Consider the following 20,123-nt stretch of genomic DNA (forward strand, 5'->3'; position numbering starts at 1 on the left):
GTTAGGATTTCACAGTCACTACAGCCTACCATCCCGCACTGAAACCTAGTCTGTGTATTCCCCAGTTTGTAGTTGTGCACTGATTTTTTCCTTTCTAAGTATAGTACTTTGCATTTATCTTTATTAAATTTCATCTTTGTTGAATTCAGACCAATTCTCCAATTTGTCATGGTCCTTTTGAATTCTAATCCTGTCCTCCTGAGTGCTTGCAGCCTCTCCCAGCTTGGTGTCATCTGCACATTTTATAAGCAGGTTTTCCACTCCTTTATCCAAGTAATTAATGAAAGTATTGAAGAGTACCAGACTCAGGACTGACGCCTGCAAGACGACCACTAGATATGTCTCCCTGTTTGACAGCGAATCATTGATATTTGAATACAGTCTTTCAACCAGTTGTACGCTTACCTTATAGTAATTTAATCTGGATTCAATTCCCTTAGTTTGCTTATGAGAATGTCATGTGGGACTGTGTCAAAAACTGTACTAAAATCAAGATCTATCATATCTATTGCTTCTCCCATCTACTAGACCTGTAACCCCGTGAAAGAAGAAAATTATGTTGGTTTGGTATAATTTGTCCTTGACCTTATAGTCCTATTGTCCTCTAGGTGCTTAGATACTTATTGTTGAATAGCTTGTTCCAGTATCTGGGCTGACTGGTCTATAATCATTGGTCCTCTTAGTTCCCCCTTTTAAAGCTAGCTACTATGTTTGCCCTTTTCTAGTCTTCTGGAACCTCACCCATCTTCTGTGAGTTCTTGAAGATAATTGCTAATAGTTCAAAGGTTGCTTCAGCTAGTTCTTTAACTACCCTAGGATGAATTTCTGACTTCATCTAACTCATCTAAATGTTCTTTAACCTGTTCTCTCCTATTTTGACGTATGTTCCTTCCCCCTTATTGTTAATATTGTGTTAAGTGTCTGGTCGCCATTAACCTTTTTAGCAAAGACTGAAGCAAAATAGGCATTAAACACCTCAACCTTCTTGATGTTATCTGTTGTTAGTTCTCCGCTGTTAGCTAGAAGGACCTGTACTTTCCTTCATCCCTCTCTTGCTTCTAATGTATTTAAAGAACCTCCTCTTACACCTGGTAAGAGACATACAAGGCAATAACTCATTTGGTGCCTTAGCTTTTCTAATTTTGTCTCTGCATGGTTGTGCTATTCTCTTGAACTACTCCTTAACAATGTGTCCATATTTCTCTGATGTCAGAGCAAAGAAAGATTTGAGGGACTATCAAGCTATCAATCACTTGCCATCACCAAATCCTGTGGTCAGGCCAAAGCGTGCACAAGGCAGCTGTGGGGTGTGAAGGCAAAAGAGTATCTCATCACCTCTTTACTCAGCCTAATCCTGGGGATGCTGTGTGCATGGCCAGGCCCTGAGAATAATGCACAGTAGCCTGTGGGTGGCTATAAATTAACAGCTGCTGTCCATCCCCAAAGCCACAGCTGGGTATTGGTGCAGCATGGCCTGCCCTGGCCCACATCCTTTTTCCTCTGGAAACTTCCTCCCGGTTGGCAGTGTGATGGGGAGTGGCAAAAGAGCCACCGGAGAATCTCCCTCCCATGACTGGTTTATCCAACTCAATGGCAGATTTCTCATGTGATGTAAGGTGCTGCTCTGCACCCGAGAGTCTCACCCCACATTCTTAAAAATCAACTTACCAGAATTAAAGTTAAATTTTAAATATATTTATGAGTTAAAGCTTGACTGAACAGAAGAATGTGTCTTCAAAATAGAGGCATGCCTAGATTTTCAGTAGGAGTGTTTTGATCCTACTACAGTTCATCTCAGACAATCTGTCATTTCACTATCTGCTATTAGTAAGTAAGGTAATTGTCTGAAGTCTGCCTGTAAAACCAGTCTGTTTTAATATGAAGTGAATGGAGCATAATGTCCAGATGAATAAAGCCTTTTTATAGTATAATTGGCAATTGCCAAAAGAGCGCGCTCATTCAGATCTGTTACTTCAGTCATGTGCACGAGGTCAGGAGGACACTCTCTATACTGTATATCCCATCTTCTGATTCAGCAGAGAGCAGCTTTACATTTGAAATTCTTGCATCCCACTAGTGTCTAATAAGAGGAGGTGGAAGGAGGGTTGGGAGTGTTTATTTTGTGTCTGTATGTACTGCTGAGAGAGGCAACTCTCAGAACAGCTCATTAAGTGATTCGGTCTTGTGCTGCAAGCTGTCAGAACAGTCATTTTAATCTTGCAGACATATGTTGTCTCTCCACAGAGAGCATAATTGAGGAATAGATTCTTTACAGGATTGCATTTTCCGGGGATGTTGGTTGGGGTTTTCTTTGTTTTGTTTTTTGTTTATTTTTGGAAAATTGCACATATTCTGTGTTGATGGAGAAATTGTTTTCAGCGCAGAGGCATTTGTTTTACATAGATAATAAGTATAATTAATATTCCAGAAGATCATCTGGTAAATCGTTTTATTTCTGTACTAACTTGTACAATTTTTTATATTTTATTTCTACAAACTACAAGTATATAAAGTTGGACTTTTTTTGTGGATTTTGCTTTTATCCATTTTAATTCAGTGAAAGCAAAAGTAATTTACTGCTTTTGTCTAAACATATAACACCTTCTGGACTACTGCAAATATCTCATTTTAAAATCACAGCCTGCCTGTGATGATGTGTTCATTTTTCAAAAGATATTTTGGTCAAGTTATTCTGTTTGTCTGAAATCCTGGTCCCAGTGAAGTTAATGGGAGTTTTGCCATTGACTTCAGTGGCGCTGGAATTTCATCTTTTGTGAATATATACACCATTTTGATCCTGTATTAGTATGTAAGACTTGACTTTAACACAGCTCTGTACATTTCTCAGGAAAGCATTGTTTCCACTGTATCTCATTTCAGTGATCTTAGAGCAGCTTGTTTGACCTCTAGTGTTGAAATATGAAATTGCATCTCACTGACAAAACATTTTACATTTCAGAAAAACCAGTCTCCCCCAAATCAGGAACACTGAAGAGTCCTCCCAAAGGTTTTGATACGTCAGCAATTAGCAAAAGCTATTACAATGTGGTGAGTAATCCCTTTCCTTATTCTGAATTATATTTAATAGAACTTCAATAATTTGCTCACTTAAGAATCTGTATAAAAAGTGCCACCTCTTAGCCAAAATTAAAAAGCCAAGGGCCGTAGTTAATTTTCACATTACCAAGGCCTTTGCTATTTTTACAAAATATTCTATTGTACATTTATGAATATGCTATAAGTGTGATCATAAATAAGCTGAATGAAACAGTGTCAGAGTAAGTGAAGAAAGTTTATTTCTGGAGTGCATTTTATACTTTTATTGTTCACTTGTTAATTTGCAAAAATCAGCTATTTGCAGTAAGTCTCTTCCAGTCATTTTAAATTAACAAGGTTATACTTTACTTGTCCTTTGTCTTAAACCAAAGAGGTTAAACATTTTGGCAGAGAAGTTTCTTGTCCTCCCTGTCTATTTTGCTGTGCTCTTTAATCAACCTATATAACTGAGTAATCAGCTGCTGGGACCTCTCATTTACACAGTTTATCTGAACGAGGAAATGTGTAGACAGAGGTGGTTAACCTTTGATGTATTTTATATATTTTCTTAGCATATTATTGACATTTCTTTAGTAGATACAAGATATAATATAAAACCCTTGCTTTTTTTAAATGAATATAATAGCTTTCATCCCGTATTTTATAAAATAAAGGTACTTACGGAAGTTCTGTCATCTTGTTAACAAAAATGATAAATGTGTTAATTGTAAACTACTGGTCTTTGCTGATGTCAAAACATCAAGTCTTTTTCTTTGATGCAGCTGTTGGGTTTTTTTATGTGTTAATATATTTTCAGCAGGGCTCTTAAAGTAGAGAATATAGTTATTAGTTTGATTTTCTTATGTTTTGTGAAGAAGTGCGGCGGCTAACAGGAACCACCTTGAAGAATGCAATGATAGTATATAGCTCAATTTTTTGAAACCCCACCCCACCCCACCCCCCGATCAGGGATTCTCAACCTTTTTCTTTCTGAGGCTCCCTCAACATGCTATAAATATGCCAGAGCCCAGCAGGGCGTGGGGCCCATTTTGGGCTCCAGCTGTAGGGGAGGAGGGACGCTTGGGCATAGGTGTAGTTTGACTTCTGTATCTGGGGAGCAGGCTCATCCAATACCTGATAGCCAGGATAAAAAATAGTGGTTCTGCCATGTACCCTTTGCAATCTGAAGGAATCATACTTGTAACTGTAACATGACAATCAACTTGCTATTTAAAAATTTTTTAAAGTGTGTAAAGGAATGTAATCTTCAACAGAAAACTTCAAAACATTGGCAGTCTTGCTCTGGGTTTTTAAAACATTGCTCACTTTTCACTCCTGTGTTTTCCTTGATTTGAAAATGTTAATCTTAAAATTTTGATCTGTAAAGTGATTTTCTCAATGATGCCATCCCCTGGAAATGTGCATGATCCTGTTATGGTTTGAAGTTGTCAGTAAGGAATCAGTTCTGTTTGCCTTTTCTCTCTTATCCCAGCTATTTTATTTCATTTTGTTGGGTCTAGATAGTTAGTTGATGTGAAAATGGAAAAAAATCTGACTAATTGTCACAATAATGTGTTCAGATGTTTGTTCCAGGCCGTTTTATGATCCACAGATGGGCCTCTTGAGAAAGGGTTGGCTTTGTTCAAAGTATGGGGGGGGAATATTATCTATCTTACCTTTTTTGATTCAGAAATTCAAACTTTGACCAAGTTAAATTCCAAAATTCTTATTTTCAAAATTGAAATTTTTATACCCAAATAGGACCAGAGATGTTTTTCATGAAGTCACACTTTGTTCTTCAATGACCTTAGGCACAAAGTAATGGGTCTGTCTACTCACAAACCAAGAAAAATTAGTAGGGAGAAGCAAAAGTGGATGGGAACCTGAGAGGCAGTGACCATGGTGACCACCATGAAATGGTCGAGTTCAGGATCCTGACACAAGGAAGAAAGGAGAGCCGCAGAGTACGGACCCTGGACTTCAGAAAAGCAGACTTTGACTCCCTCAGGGAACTGATGGGCAGGATCCCCTTGGAGAATAACATGAGGGGGAAAGGAGTTCAGGAGAGCTGGCTGTATTTTAAAGAATCTTTGTTGAAGTTACAGGAACAAACCATCCATATGTGTAGAAAGAATAGTAAATATGGCAGGCAACCAGCTTGGCTCAACAGTGAAATCCTTGCTGATCTTAAACACAAAAAAGAGGCTTACAAGAAGTGGAAGATTGGACAAATGGCCAGGGAGGAGTATAAAAATATTGCTCAGGCATGCAGGAGTGAAATCAGGAAGGTCAAATCACAGTTGGAGTTGCAGCTAGCAAGAGATGTTAAGAGTAACAAGAAGGGTTTCTTCAGGTATGTTAGCAACAAATAGAAAATCGAGGAAATTGTGGGCCACTTACTGAATGAGGGAGGCAACCTAGTGACAGAGGATGTGGAAAAAGCTAATGTACTCAATGCTTTTTTGTCCTTTGTCTTCACGAACAAGGTGTAACGATGCTGGTTCTGGCAGGACCCAACTGAGAGTGCCAATTCAGGACAAATTGCTTAAAGCAGGGCAGTTACAGCCCAAGGCTGGGGTTTCTATGCACACCAAAGCAAACCAAACCAGCCAAACGCAGAAGACTTTGGTTTTACCCCATTGGCTAACCACAAGTCTCACACAAGCAATTCCTTTAGACACTCCAGTTTCCCAATATCACCATCAGTGCCATTCGTTATGGGGACAAATGGTTATGAAAACCAATACCCCAGTAAAAGAAAAAAGGTTCTCTCGATTCCAAAGGACCAAGCCCCAGACCTAGGTCAATATACAAATCAGATCTTGCCCACAAATCACGCTGTGGCCAGTCCTTTAGAATCTAAAATCTAAAGGTTTATTCATAAAAGGAAAAAGATATAGATGAGAGCTAGGATTAGTTAAATGGAATCAATTACATACAGTAATGGCAACGTTCTTGGTTCAGGCTTGCAGCAGTAATAGAATAAACTGCAGGTTCAAATCAAGTCTCTGGAGTACATCCACAGCGGGATGGGTCTTTCAGTCCTTGGTTCAATGCTTCAGTGTAGCAAAGTTCCTCCAGAGGTAAGAAGCAGGATTGAAGACAAGATGGAGGAGCTGCAGGAGCTTTTTTATTCTCTTGCCATGTGGTAGCTGCTTTCTTTGTCCCAAAGACAAGCTGTCCATCACATGGCCTGGAAAAGCCTCAGAGTTCTGTCCATAGGCATGTCCCTGCATACCTTGCTGAGTCACAAGGCGTGTCTGCCTTCTCTCAGTGGGTCAGTTGTATAGCTGATGGTCCTTAATGGGCCATCAAGCAGGCTAGGCAGAGCTGACACCAACTTGTCTGGAGTGTTCCCCAGAAGCATAGCACAAGTTTGAAATACAGACAGTATAGAGTCAATATTCATAACTTTAACTATAAAAATGATACACACATATAGACAGCATAATCATAACCAGCAAACCATAACCTTGTCTTAGACACCTCATTTGACCCCCTTTACACAAGATTTGGTGCCACTACAGGACCTTGGTTGCAACAATGATCTATACGGTCCCAGTTTATGTCAATAACATCACACAAGGTCAGCTCCCAGACTGCTGGAGTGGGCAGCACAGCATGGGGAGGAGGTGACCAGCCCTCTGTGGAGAAGGAAATGGTTCAGGACTATTTAGAAAAGCTGGACGAGCACAAGTCCATGGGACCGGATGCACTGCATCCGAGGGTGCTAAAGGAGTTGGTGGATGTGATTGCAGAGCCATTATCTTTGAAAACTCATGGTGATCGGGGGAGGTCCCGGAAGACTGGAAAAAGGCTAATGTAGTACCCATCTTTAAAAAAGGGAAGGAGGAGGATCCGGGGAATACAAGCCAATCAGCCTCACCTCAATCTCTGGAAAAATCATGGAGCAGGTCCTCAAGGAAACAATTCTGAAGCACTTAGAGGAGAGGAAAGTGATCAGGAACAGTCAGCATGGATTCACCAAGGGCAAGTCATGCCTGACTAACCTAATTGCCTTCTATGATGAGATAACTGGCTCTGTGGATGAGGGGAAAGCAGTGGATATTCCTTGACTTTATCAAAGCTTTTCACACGGTCTCCCACAGTATTCTTGCCAGCAAGCTAAAGAAGTATGGGCTGGATGAATGGACTATAAGGTGGATAGATAGTTGGCTAGATTGTCAGGCTCAATGGGTATCAATGGCTCCATGTCTAGTTGGCAGCCGGTATCAAGCGGAGTGCCCCAAGGGTCAGTCCTGGCACCGGTTTTGTTCAATATTTTCATTAATGGTCTGGAGAATGGCGTGGACTGCACCCTCAGCAAATTTGCAGATGACACTAAACTGAGAGGAGTTTTAGATACGCTGAAGGGTAGGGATAGGATACAGAGGGATGTAGACAAATTAGAGGATTGGGCCAAAAGAAATCTGATGAGGTTCAACAAGGACAAGTGCAGAGTCCTGCACTTAGGACGGAAGAATCCCATGCACTGCTACAGACTAGGGACCAAATGGCTAGGCAGCAGTTCTGTATAAAAGGACCTAGGGGTTACAGTGGACAAAAAGCTGGATATGAGTCAACAGTGTGCCCTTGTTACCAAGAAGGCTAACGGCAATTTGGGCTAATTTGTATAAGTAGGAGCATTGCCAGCAGATCGAGGGACGTGATCATTCCCCTCTATTCAGCAGTAGCGAGGCCTCATCTGGAATACTGTGTCCGGTTTTGGGCCCCACACTACAAGAAGGATGTGGAAAAATTTGGAAAGAGTCCAGTGGAGGGCAACAAAAATGATTAGGGGGCTGGAGCACATGACATATGAGGAGAGGCTGAGGGAACTGGGATTATTTAGTCTGAGGAAGAGAAGAATGAGGGTGGATTTGATAGCTGCTTTTAACTACCTGAAAGGGGGTTCCAAAGAGGATGGATCTAGACTGTTCTCAGTGGTAGTAAGGAGTAATGGCCCCAAGTTGCAGTGGGGGAGGTTTAGGTTGAATGTTAGGAAAAACTTTTTCACTAGGAGGGTGGTGAAGCACTGGAATGCGTTACCTAGGGAGGTGGTTGAATCTCCTTCCTTAGAGGTTTTTAAGGTCAGGCTTGACAAAGCCCTGGCTGGGAAGATTTAGTTGGGAATTGGTCCTGCTTTGAGCAGGGGATTGGACTAGATGACCTCCTGAGGTCCCTTCCAACCTTGATATTCTATGATTCTATGAACATGGCAGCCTTTATTTAGAATACATTTTGCATTTATTGTCTGAGGATTAACCCTTCTAAAGTTACTAGAGTATAAACATTTATGTTGAACAAAGGTGCAACCTGTATCTCTCTAGTTTTATTTCTTCATAAATAGTAGTAAATGGCACTTTAATATTGGCAGAGACTAAAGGGAAAAGAATAATCAAGGTATGAAATTCAGTTTTCTAGACTTTGACTAAATCTTTTAGAAGCTAGTATCTAAACCTCCCTTTGAAATAAGGATGTAAAGCTCAGCATTCTTTGCAGTAGTGCTGTTAGTTTACATAACATACATTTTGGTCTCTTGGTGTGTCTAGTTTTTTTAAAATTCTTTTCACTCTGCCTATTGCTCTGTGTTGTTGTTTTGATCAGCGTTTTACATTTATTACTAGTGTGTTAATTAGTATGAGGTTTTCAAATATGAACATAAATCAAAATTTGACCTGGTTGAAGCTTTCAGAAAATTTTATCCTGGGTATGAAACTTCATTCATAAATAATAAATACTTTTTAAATTTGTCAATCTGTATTAGGGGTAAAATTCCCCCCATTCAGAAAGCTGAAGTAAATGGATTCTTCATGGGCAAACTACAGGGGAGTTAAGGTTAGGAATTGTTGCTTAACCTAAGGACAGGGTATGACAGTACCAATAGACCCATAGCCACGATTCCAACCTCTGGTCTTGAAAAAGATTGCCCCAAAATCTTAGCTCTTGTATGGGTGTTTTGAAACTGGCAAGCTTGGATGTGGTGGTGCTTGTGGAGTTCTAGTCATGTTGTTCTTGTAACGTATTGATGCGTGGCAGGAATCTCCACGGGGATATGGTAGAGGTCTATAAAATCATGATTGGTGTGGAGAAAGTAAATAAGGAAATGTTATTCACTCCTTCTCATAACACAAGAACTAGGGGGTCACCAAATGAAATTAATAGGGAGCAGATTTAAAAGGAAGTATTTATTCCATACAATGCATGGTCAACTTGTGCAATTCCTTATCAGAGGATGTTGCTAAGGCCAAGACTATAACAGGGTTCAAAAAAGAACTAGATAAATTCATGGAGGATAGGTCCATCAATGCCCATTAGCCAGGATGGGCAGGGATGGTGTCCCTAGCCTCTGCCAGAAGCTGGGAATGGGCGACAGGGGATGGATCACTTGATGATTCCCTGTTAGGTTCACTCCCTCCGGGGCACCTGGCATTGGCCACTGTCGATAGACAGGATACTGGGGTAGATGGACCTTTGGTCTAACCCCGTATGGCCATTCTTATGTTCAAGCCTTACAGTAGGTTTTTGGAGAAAGAATTGTGATACTAGACAGCCCTCATGGAAGGAGGAAGGAGTCAAAGTGCAGTTCAGAGCAAACTCAGAATATGATGGGGGAAATTTTGCCAACTCCCCTTCCAGGATGGGACAGGGCAGTGGAAAATCTCATAATCTGATGACCTCAGGGCTCTTTCCACAGATATGCTACCCACTCCTCCCTGATCATGTTATTTTATTTTATCAATTTATAGAGCACCGTCTGCAATTAATAAACTGTTTTCAGACATTCTGATCTCAGAGTAAGTTTGATTTAGTACATATTAGACTATGTAATTGAGTATGCAGGACAAGATGTGTGCCTGGCAGGGGAATATATAAATAATAAATTGCAGTGGATTATTTTGATGCAAAGCCCATCCATCTTGACGTATAAGGATACTTAAGAACTACATAATCTGAACCAGATGTAGAATTAACAATGAAATACATTACTTTAAATGAAGGATAAATAAGTAAGTAGTTGCTGCAAAGTGGGCATGTTATCACATGACATCCCCGTAGGACAGGCTTTAAAAAAAATAAATTTATTTGTACTTTCACCTTTTGCTAGTTGACCATTATAGAATAATAAAGCTTAATGTGTCAAGTTTTATTTCTCTATTATGTAAGTCTGTAAGATAATTGTCCACTCTATGCAGATAGCACAAATTCAAGTAGAGGATTTCTAGTGACTGTTGTAGGGGTGGAAAACGAGGTAAAGAAATAGTTCATTTTCTGACTCTAATTTTCCATTATTTGTTCCTGTATGCTTTAAAATGAGAGTCCTTCTATAAGGCCAGACTTTCCAAGCAGCATCAGCTGGCATTTGCATGTGCAAAATAGTTCGTAACAAATCTCCAAGTATCCTTTGTTTGCTTATAGATGTAGAATTTGTGCATGTGTAACATTTGCGTGCCCTGCTTAGGAGTCCATGTTTGAGGATGTGGCTTGTTGAGTTCCAGTGATGCAAGCAAAGTACACAATGATTCTTATTTGTTATAATGAGGTGATACTTTAGATGAGTGATGGTAGTGGTGTGACAAAATGGTAATGTGCCGTATGTCCCTAATGTTGTAACAAAATCTGATTTTCTTTTCATGTGGTTTGAAAGTTGCTCAGTTCTATGTAGGTCATTTAAATCCATTTTTGGGTGATAGTTTTTGCCTTGGGGAGGTTACTGGGTTTGTGTGACAGAACTGTTAACCACGCTTGATTTTTCCATGCCTTGTGACTAAGGGAAAGCTTGCACTGGATGAGTTCAGCTTTCTATGCCATTCATTAGTGTTACGTATTGTAAAAGCTGCCCTTTCAATGAAAACGACCCGTTCCTTTGGTACCCAGACTTATCTGTGCAAATGTTGTGATGGAGCTTTGAGAACAAGGTCTTTGAGGTCTCATGGGGTCTTGCAGCAGCCAGAACATGCAGAAAGCAGGAAAGGCAAGAAAGGTGATTTTTAGAGAATACAGGCATGATGGTGAGATTAGGAATTCAGAAGTACTCTGGAGAGGCACTTGTAATACTGTGTACTTTATAGAACTTTATATCTTCAAAGTGCTGTACAGACATTTAATCCTCACAACTTCGTTGTGAGGTAGATAAGTAATACTGAAAGTTGCTGGGGGCAGGGTGACGCAGAAAAATGGCATTTAGATCTCTGTGAACCAGGTTTAAAAAAAATGCTTCTCAAAGTAGAAACAAAAATGCTGTATACAATGACAGTCATCACTCTTTATGCAGACAGGAAAGTCAACTAAAGGAGAAGTTTAATGTGTTTTAAATGACTTTTAATAATATGTGCATGTCTAAGAGCATTGCATCGCACCAGTAAAGTTTTGGAATAATTTAAAGCAAAGTAGTTGAATCTGGTAACTTACCTTTTTGAGTAGGGCTTTACAGCACAGTGATATTGACTGTTCAATGCATTTTAATTTCCTGGGGGTACTGCTGCATATTGATTCTTAAAAATGTTGAAATATTTGCTACCCTTTTAAATGATTTTTTTTCAAAAAAAATCAAGCGATCTCTGTACAAGTTAATATTTAGTTGCCAGATTTTCAGGCAGTTATTACGTTGTGAAACAGAATGTACATTCAGAATATTTGCTGTGTCATAGAGACTGCCATGGTACTGAGGCTTTTTTCAAGTCTTCAGCAAATTTCTTTCACTTTGGTACTGGAGCACTTTGTCGTGTTCAGGATGTCATGTTCTTGATGTTGGTTTATCTCATTCCTTCTTCTCAGCTTTGGAAAGTTTTGTGTGTGTACATACTGTTTTATGGGAAAGCCATGTTGGAAAAATTAATTTTGGAGTTAGCCATGAGAGGGCAAATGGCTCTGTGTTATGCATTTTATTTTAGCACTCTTTTTGTTATATTTTTGCATGAAACCATGTTCACTCTTGTTTGTGATTCTGTAATGATCAGCTATAGTTTTTATCTTTGTTTAGCCCCTTTCCAAATACATTAAAACTAATACGTTTATTCCACTTACAGTTTGTGCACTAATGTTGTACTGTATGTTCTAGCTGCGCAATTAATAGCTAATGCTTTCTCTCTGGCATTCCTCTGACACGGTGTCTTGAAGAATGGAGACATTTTAATCTTTGGGTCAGGATTCAGAGTTCCAACAAGAGAGTGAACTCGAAAGTGATCTCTTTTCCTTCAGATGAATAGAACCATTCAGAGAATAAAGCAGAATTCAATGACACCAATGAAAGAAACAGTGAATTCTTCATTTTAAATAGTTCAGATGTCATTTGTTTCATCACGTTTGCATTTAGACATGAATGGCTTTTTATGTCTTAAAACAGAGTATAGACTACAACGGTGAATAATACATTTAGTGCAGTCCTTATTATAAATGATGAAATTAGATGTTAATATAGACAAATATAACACAAGAAAGAGAAGGTAATGTGGCATCTTACATGCAATGCATTAAAAGTCGCAGAACTATCCAGAACACACCCATGTTACATTGGTTTACATAAAGCAAGAACAAATCTAATTGTGATTCTGTAAGGCAGAAAAGCTTAAAAATGGTCTGCTTCCTTACATATAAAATATTCTAACAAATTCTAACAGCCATTCTGTTGCTGAATCACCAGTAAGTAAAATCTGTACTGTGCATGTCTGTTGACATTTTGGAGACAATGAAACCTGTCTGAAGGGGCTACAGAACTGTGGTTGCTTAACAAAGGAGGGACTTCTACTATAAATGCATCAGGTCAAGGAAACAACGCCATGCTCTCTGGGTGTCCCTAAACCCCTGACTGCTAGAAACTGGGACTGGATGGTGGGGTGGATTCCTTGATAAATTTCCGTGTTCTGTTCACTCCCTCTGAAGCATCTTGCACTGGCCACTGTTGGAAGACCGGAACTGGGCTAGATGGATCATTGGTAAGGCTGCGAGTCTGTCATGAAGGTCACAGATTCTGTGACGTTTTGTGACCTCCGTGACTTCTACAGTGGTGGGTGCTGGCTCAGGGGCTGCCCAAGCCGAGCAGCCCCAGGGGCAACAGCAGCAGTTTGGGTGTGTGGGAGGGGGCTAAGGGCGGTGGGGTGCTTTTCTCAGGTGGGGGGCTCCATGTCTCCCACTAGCATGGTCCTGCAGCTCCTAAACGGAGGGGACAGGGAGCTGCGTGTGCTGCCCGTGCTCTCATGCCCCCTCCTCTGCAGCTCCCATTGGCTGCAGTTCCTGGCCAATGGGAGCTGCGCAGCTGGTGCTTGTGGCAGGAACACGTGCGAAACCCCCTGGCCCCTCCTAGGAGCTGCAGGGACACATGGCAGAGCTGGGTAGGGAGCTTGCGAGCCCCATCAAACCCCCCCAGCACCAGTGGGGTCCCAGGCCACCTCTCCCAGCATCCGCAGCACCTCTGGATGGCCCCCCCAGAACACCCGCAGCCCCCCACCCAAGTTTTAGTTAGGGGTATATAGTAAAAGTCATGGACAGGTCACGGGCCATAAATCTTTTGTTGTTGCCCGTGACCTGTCCATGACTTTTACTAAAAATACCCGTGACTAAAAATTAGTGTTAATCATTGATCTTACCCAGTATGACTGTTCTTATGTTCTTAGAACCGAGCAGAATACATTTTAGGATCTTTTGGGGCAATCTCTTTAGAGGAGGTTGCCTAATAAAGAATGATCTCCTGTATACATTTCAAGTTATTCTAAATTACTGCTGTTGATTTACATGTGGTGATACGATGTAAAAAAAATCTTGTGCCATATTGTTTCTTTGTTTTATGTCCGAAACTGTAGTAATTTTTCTGCAGTAGTTTACTGCTGTTACATTCACATTCAGTCAACATTCTGTAATGTATTTTTAAACAGAAATATCTTAAAATAATCACATTGTGTATTTAAAATTTACCCACAGTCCTCCTAGACACAGATTTGCGCTTCCAGGTAAACTCAGTAACAAATTTGGCAGTCAAGATTAGGTTTCTGCATTGGTTTTAATCATTAAGATTGAGGAAATAATCCCAATAGAAGAATAGATGGTAACAAGGGATTCAAAAGACTAGTGCTAACTTCTGGTACTTTTTTGTAATTTTCTGAAAACCCCTCAACCGTTTTAAAGTGTATAGAAGCAATAATATTCTCCTACTTTTAAAAAAGCTCAGTGTGTAGGTATTTAAATTCTACAGGAAACGTTGCTAAGTTTAATGAAACCTTCCTTTGGGCTTACTCCTTTTGTGGTACATAGACATCTGAAGGAAAAGTGTTTTTCAAACAGTATCTGATATAAGTTTAATAGCTGCACTGTGTAATATTTAACAACTTATTGTCAGTGTATGAATCTAATTCAGTATCTGATTATTAGCTCTTTGGGTAAGTTTTATGGTCTTACAGTATACTTGTTACAGTAAATGCTAAAAACAATATTTCAATTTTTTAAAAATATTTTGTGATGTCTCTTTGAAAATAACAAAATAGTCACTAATTGTCATATATTTATTGTAGGTGCTACAAAATATTTTAGAAACAGAAAATGAATATGCTAAGGAACTACAGACAATGCTTTCAAACTACTTGCGACCGTTACAAGTCACTGAAAAGTATGTGCATTTTGTTTTCTTTTAATTTAACTAGGGCTTAGATTTTGTTTTTCATATGATCAAAACTTCAGTTTTACAAGCTTTACAGTTAAGTAGTCATTTAGCATTGAAATGTTTGCCTATAATTTCTTAAGCCTTGATTGTAAGATCATTGGTGCAGGGTCTGTTTTTTTTGTCCTCTTTGTCCAGTGCCTAGCTCAGTAGGGTCCTGCTCCATGACTAGGGCTCCTAGGCGCTATGGTAATGCAAATTAATAATAATAGTAAATACATATTTTTGTTGTCAAATCTATGACTTTGATTAAAGCAAAAATAGAAGTAAAGTTTTATATGTAGGTTAGGGGTTTTTTTTGAGTTTGCAGTTGCTTACTAAGCTTTATTTTTCTTGGCTTCAGATTAAACTCTGCAAATACTTCATATTTAATGGGAAACCTGGAAGAAATCAGTTCTTACCAGCAAATGCTTGTACAGTCATTAGAAGAATGCACCAAGTAAGTACTATACAAACAGACTGCAGAATTAAAGTTGGGAAATTCTTTCTTCTGTATATTCTGGGGGACACTGTTGTTTCTGGAAAATGAAACTTTCATTTTTCAGTGCTGTCATCTCAAAGGTTGGTTCATCTTTTTACAGCAATCTAGGCTTGAAAAACCCACTCAGCTCTTTGCTTAAGAAGCAGTGGCAGCAGCAGCAGGTTGGGAGTGGGAATGTTGCATTATGTCACTACATATATGATGAGGCAAAGCTGAGCAGGTGGTACTACTGGTAGAGAAAGAGGCCTTTTATTGTGAGAGAAGGGAACTCTCCCCTTCCAGTGGAGAGAGTGAGAGACAGATTGTTGGGATTGGAGAGAACGTGTACGGTGAGGAAAATGGCAGGGAAATAATGTAAAAAAAGAAAGAGCGTGTGTGAATCAGGAGATGGACTGTGTGTGGGAAAGATTATGTTCATAGGTTTAAGTCTTGAACTCTGCTAGTCGTTTGTTTCACACATCCAGGGGGAGGGGCGCAGAGGGAATTAGAAGGATCATTGGTCCCAATAGCATACTCTACAATTGGGCTGTGCCATGACCAGAAAAGAGCTAGTGCTGCCAAACCTGCAGCCGTGGGGGGCAGATCAGGTTATCAAGGCCTCCCCCAGCAGGAATAGGTTGAAATGTTAACGTAATGTTTACTGCTTATGTCCCTGTACTACATGGTACAGAATATGAGCTAATACTTTCTGAATGAAAGTTTTATGGTGACAAAAACCTAAGCACACTTAAGGAACTAAAAACCTCGTTTCTTTTAGCAGTGGCCCTCTCTATAATTCCTTATCCTATTCCCCGCATCTGGCTCCACGTCCAAATCTGGACAACTTGTACAAAGGAGAGAGGGTAAGGAAGAGTTTGGGACTACATGCAGGGTGACAGAGGAATTCTTGTAACAGTGCTCCCTCCACTGGTGCTTTGGGAGACAGGCATCTCACCCGGCCAAGTAGATTTAGTCCTTGGCTTGAATGGGTTAGGTAAATTTATAAAACCCTGAGAGAAACTATATCCTGCCTTCTTAAATGCCTCTTTACTTCATCACTTCACTTCTGTTACCGAGTTCTGTGGGTGCCAATATAACGTTTGCTGAATTTTGGAGGTCACTTAAGTGAAATGTTCCGCATGTATATATTATAATTTTTCATGCATTTTGATGGTTAAGATATTATATATATATGTAAAAATAAGAGAGCAGAACACCCATCTCCTTTATACAAGGAAATTCCTTTACCATATAATAATGCCAGTTTGTGTACCTCTGACATATAGATTAGTGTGATGATTTTCAGCATTTAAACTTACATGAAGACAATTATTTAGGCTTTGCTACCTGATTTAAACTGTAGCAGATCACCTTCCTGTAATGTCCTTTATTTCCTGTTCTTGCTACTTAAAATAATGCTATTATGTAATATATTGAGAACATAACGGATGCTGGTAGGTGGGCAGAGGAAACTGCCCCAGGACTACAGAAGATTGCAAATGTTCTGTATTACATTCTCCTCATAAACACATTGGCAATACCAACTTGTATTTTCATTTTAATTTTCATCCTTGTGTACTGACTTGAGTTGCTGACTTCCTGCTGTTTCAATCCAATCCATCATAACTCCTGTAGTGTAGAAGAATGCCTGCCAGGATGTCTTGATTTTTGTCAACTTGCCATGTTGTTTTGGCTGGCAAACCTGCTCTATAAACTGATAGCAGCTTCTAGGCTCAAAATAGGTTTACCATTTTATTTTTTGGCAGGGATCTTAAGGTTTCATCGTTCAGGCACTTCATGTTGCAGTGTACAGTGAAAAGACGTGATGTACACAAATGACCAAATGCAGACACTGCCAGAAATTTTAAATAGTTTTTATGTTAGTATTGCCAGCCTAAATAATGTGACATATTGACATGCATGAGAATGGAAATAAATTGAATATCACTTCCTCTTTTCAAGTAGAATCATTTTTTTTCTGCCCTTTGAGTTGCTTGCAAAAGGTTCATTGGTTTGTATCTCAACAACAGATATTTTCCAGTGCATTGTTAAGCGTCTTTTCAGGAATCTTGCTATCTAACTTGTTTAATCCTGCTGCTGGTGTAAATTAGATTATTACAGAACACACACACCTAGCAGCTTGATAAAGTTGTGGTTTGTTGTAGGATTTTTTGATATGGCAAAATCTCAAGTGTTTTGGAACCTAATCTTTGCGGGGTAGTTTGATTTTTGTTTGCAGCATTCTGGAAGTTTCTCTTGTGTTCTATAGAAGGTTTGTCCTCCTTAAACTTGCCTCCAGACACTTATATTACAGCATAGACAATCTGGTGCCCCACAAACATTTCTTGTCTGGCTGCCTGGGCAGTTGCTGCCATCAGACAGATTCTTTTAGGGTTACAGTACTTCTCTCTTCATCAGGTAAGTGACAGTAAAAGTGCAGTATTTGAAAAGATCCTAACTAACTTACACCTCAAGACTCTTCCTAGTGCTAGATTTACATTGAGTTCAACTATGCTGTCTCTACAGATTTTGCCCAGCCTGTTGTCTCATTTTGGTTTCATTGAATAATATCTAAGGGAAGCGGGAATATTATTATTGGGTGGAGTTGAGTGAGGTCCACAAATTGTCTATGAAATACCACTTGAGTGTGAGTGAGAGAGGAGTAGAAGGGCCAGTAAGGGCGATGGTTGAAGAAGGATGGCTTTAACTGAAACCTTCCCATAGTCACAAAGAAAACCTTGAAAATGTGAATTGAATTGTAAACAAATACAGTTCTTCCTGAGTTTGTAGGCAGCCTAAAACGATAGCCTGGAGAAGTGTGAAATGCCTCCTTCCGTTCCTCTCAATGAGTTATTAATTGTGAAACCTAAACGTGACAATATAAACATCAACATCCAGTTAATGCAGTGGTCCCCAAACTTTTGAGGGTCGCTCCCCCCCCTTGCTTGTGGGGGGGGGGTTCTGGACAGGGGTAAGGGGGCCGGGCCTGGGGCCGCAGCTGGGAGTGGGTGCAGTGGCAGAGCAGAGCCACAGCCAGGCTATGGTGGGGGCTGGCAGCCGGGCCTGTGGCCAGGTGGGGTTTCGCTCCTGGCTCTGCCTCCAGCCTTGGTCCCAGGCCAGGAATGGAGCTGCAGCCGAGGCTGGGGACAGGGCCAGGAGCAGGGCTGGGAGTTGGGGACCCAGCTACTGGCAGGACCAGAGCAGAACTAGGGGCAGAGCAGGTCCCATGGGAGCTGGCCTAGACCCTTCCAGATGTTCCTCTGCGCCCCCTAGATGTTCCTCTGCGGCCCACAGTTTAGGGACCTCTGAGTTAATGTGTTTATTCCACTATCCCAAACTGCATCCTCGAGTGCCAACAGCCTTACTCAATTGCCAAAACCTCCAGCTTTCCTCTGACATTTTGTACATGTCATGTTTTGAAAACTGAAAATGTGGGGACAGCATAAATTAAATAACAATGGGTCTGCAGTACTGATTGTATTTATTGTTATATTTAATTCTATAAAAAACTAAATTTAAAAAAAAAGTGTCTGAAGCTACCACATTTCTAAGATCTTCACCGGAGTATTGCGGTATCCAGGGTCCTTGCATCAGAATTTAGGTCCAGTATTCTGCAAAATACCTAGGTCCTTCAATATAGGATTTAGTGACATATAATACTAATATTACTGTCTATGCTGGCTGCCAGTCTAGTCTTAGATATAGCTCATAGTCCTAGGCGTCCAGACTCTTGAAAAGATTGTGACTGAGCTATTGCATATCCCACTTTTAGTCACTATTTTTTGAAAAATCAGGGGAATAGTGCTCCATTTTAAATCTAAGTAATATCACTGAGGCTAGACCTCATATATCCCCTCATAACTGTAATCTACAGATACACTCCTATGTAGTCATAGCTCAGCTGGTATAGTAAATGTGCAACAATGCAGGTTGTGTATTAGACCTTATAATTTCATATACAGAGTAAATACACATCTTTGGCCTCTCATAACTCAAACTGTCACGCCACTGTACTTTAATTCAAAATTTCTCTGAAAATAAAGTAGCTGTTGGTCTGAGACTTGAGACTTCAAAAATTATATTATCTTGAAACTTCGTAGAGCTAAAAAAAACCAAAAACCAAAACCATAACACTTTAATTTATAATAGATATTTTGTCAGACCCTTAACTATAACTTCGCTATCAGAGAAAAATTATCATTTCTAAATCATTTATGTGTATGTTATGTATGTATGTATCTGTTGAGTATTGTGTATCTGAGTATTTTTAATTTCTGTAATTGCTTTTTAATTACAATACCAAAAATATGAGAATACTCATGAAATGTCAACTTGAGAATAAATTATATAAAATAACTATCATCTTTATTGGATTTGAACATGCTAATTGCTAATAGCTTCATGCGATGTGGTGACAGATATTAACCTTTGTTCTTCGACAGCTAAAGGAGATAAAAATGACATGCTCATTATAATAGTTAATGTATTCATTGCTCCTGCAAAATAATAGAAAAATATTAATGACTGATGCATGATCTAGAAAAGTCAAAGGAAATGGGTTACCAACTGCCTCACATTGTGTCTTGTATGTTAATTAGCTGATGTCGGTGGGGAATGTATAGACTAATATTACAATGCCTCTAAAAAGGTACAGTAGAGAATAATTTCCTGGTCTTTTGGTAAAAGTACAGAATGTCTGAGGGGAAGGTACAGGTAATTTGTACCTGTGGAAATTTGTGTGGAAAAATTATCGAAAATGTGTCGGGTAAACAGAAAACAATATTGAGAGAGACCGAGAAATCCTTTTTCAGCAGCAATTCAGGGGGTGAGGGGGTGGCCTGTTGCCGACCAACATTGTTAGTGGCATGTCATTTTCCTGGTAAAGACCAAGCCTATGTGGCTTTGAAATAACGTGAAAAAAATTATGCTGTAGTTATGATTATTTTTGTTGCTTCTCTATATGTCCTTATACTGGGG

General features: G+C 39.7%; 1 protein-coding gene across 9 annotated transcripts in view; it reads left to right on the forward strand.

The window, feature by feature from the left end:
* The window catches only part of ARHGEF7 (Rho guanine nucleotide exchange factor 7), a 194,765-nt gene that overhangs the window by 109,567 nt on the left and 65,075 nt on the right, over positions 1-20,123 (forward strand). For all 9 annotated transcript variants that reach the window (XM_038392408.2, XM_038392399.2, XM_038392297.2 and 6 more), the window contains 3 exons: positions 2,960-3,048; positions 14,541-14,635; positions 15,030-15,125. In XM_038392408.2, the coding sequence (XP_038248336.1) occupies positions 2,960-3,048; positions 14,541-14,635; positions 15,030-15,125 (280 nt within the window). The remainder of the gene's footprint in view (positions 1-2,959; positions 3,049-14,540; positions 14,636-15,029; positions 15,126-20,123) is intronic.

The sequence above is a fragment of the Dermochelys coriacea genome, chromosome 1 (genome assembly GCF_009764565.3).
Source record: "Dermochelys coriacea isolate rDerCor1 chromosome 1, rDerCor1.pri.v4, whole genome shotgun sequence".
Classification (NCBI taxonomy): Eukaryota; Metazoa; Chordata; order Testudines; family Dermochelyidae; genus Dermochelys; species Dermochelys coriacea.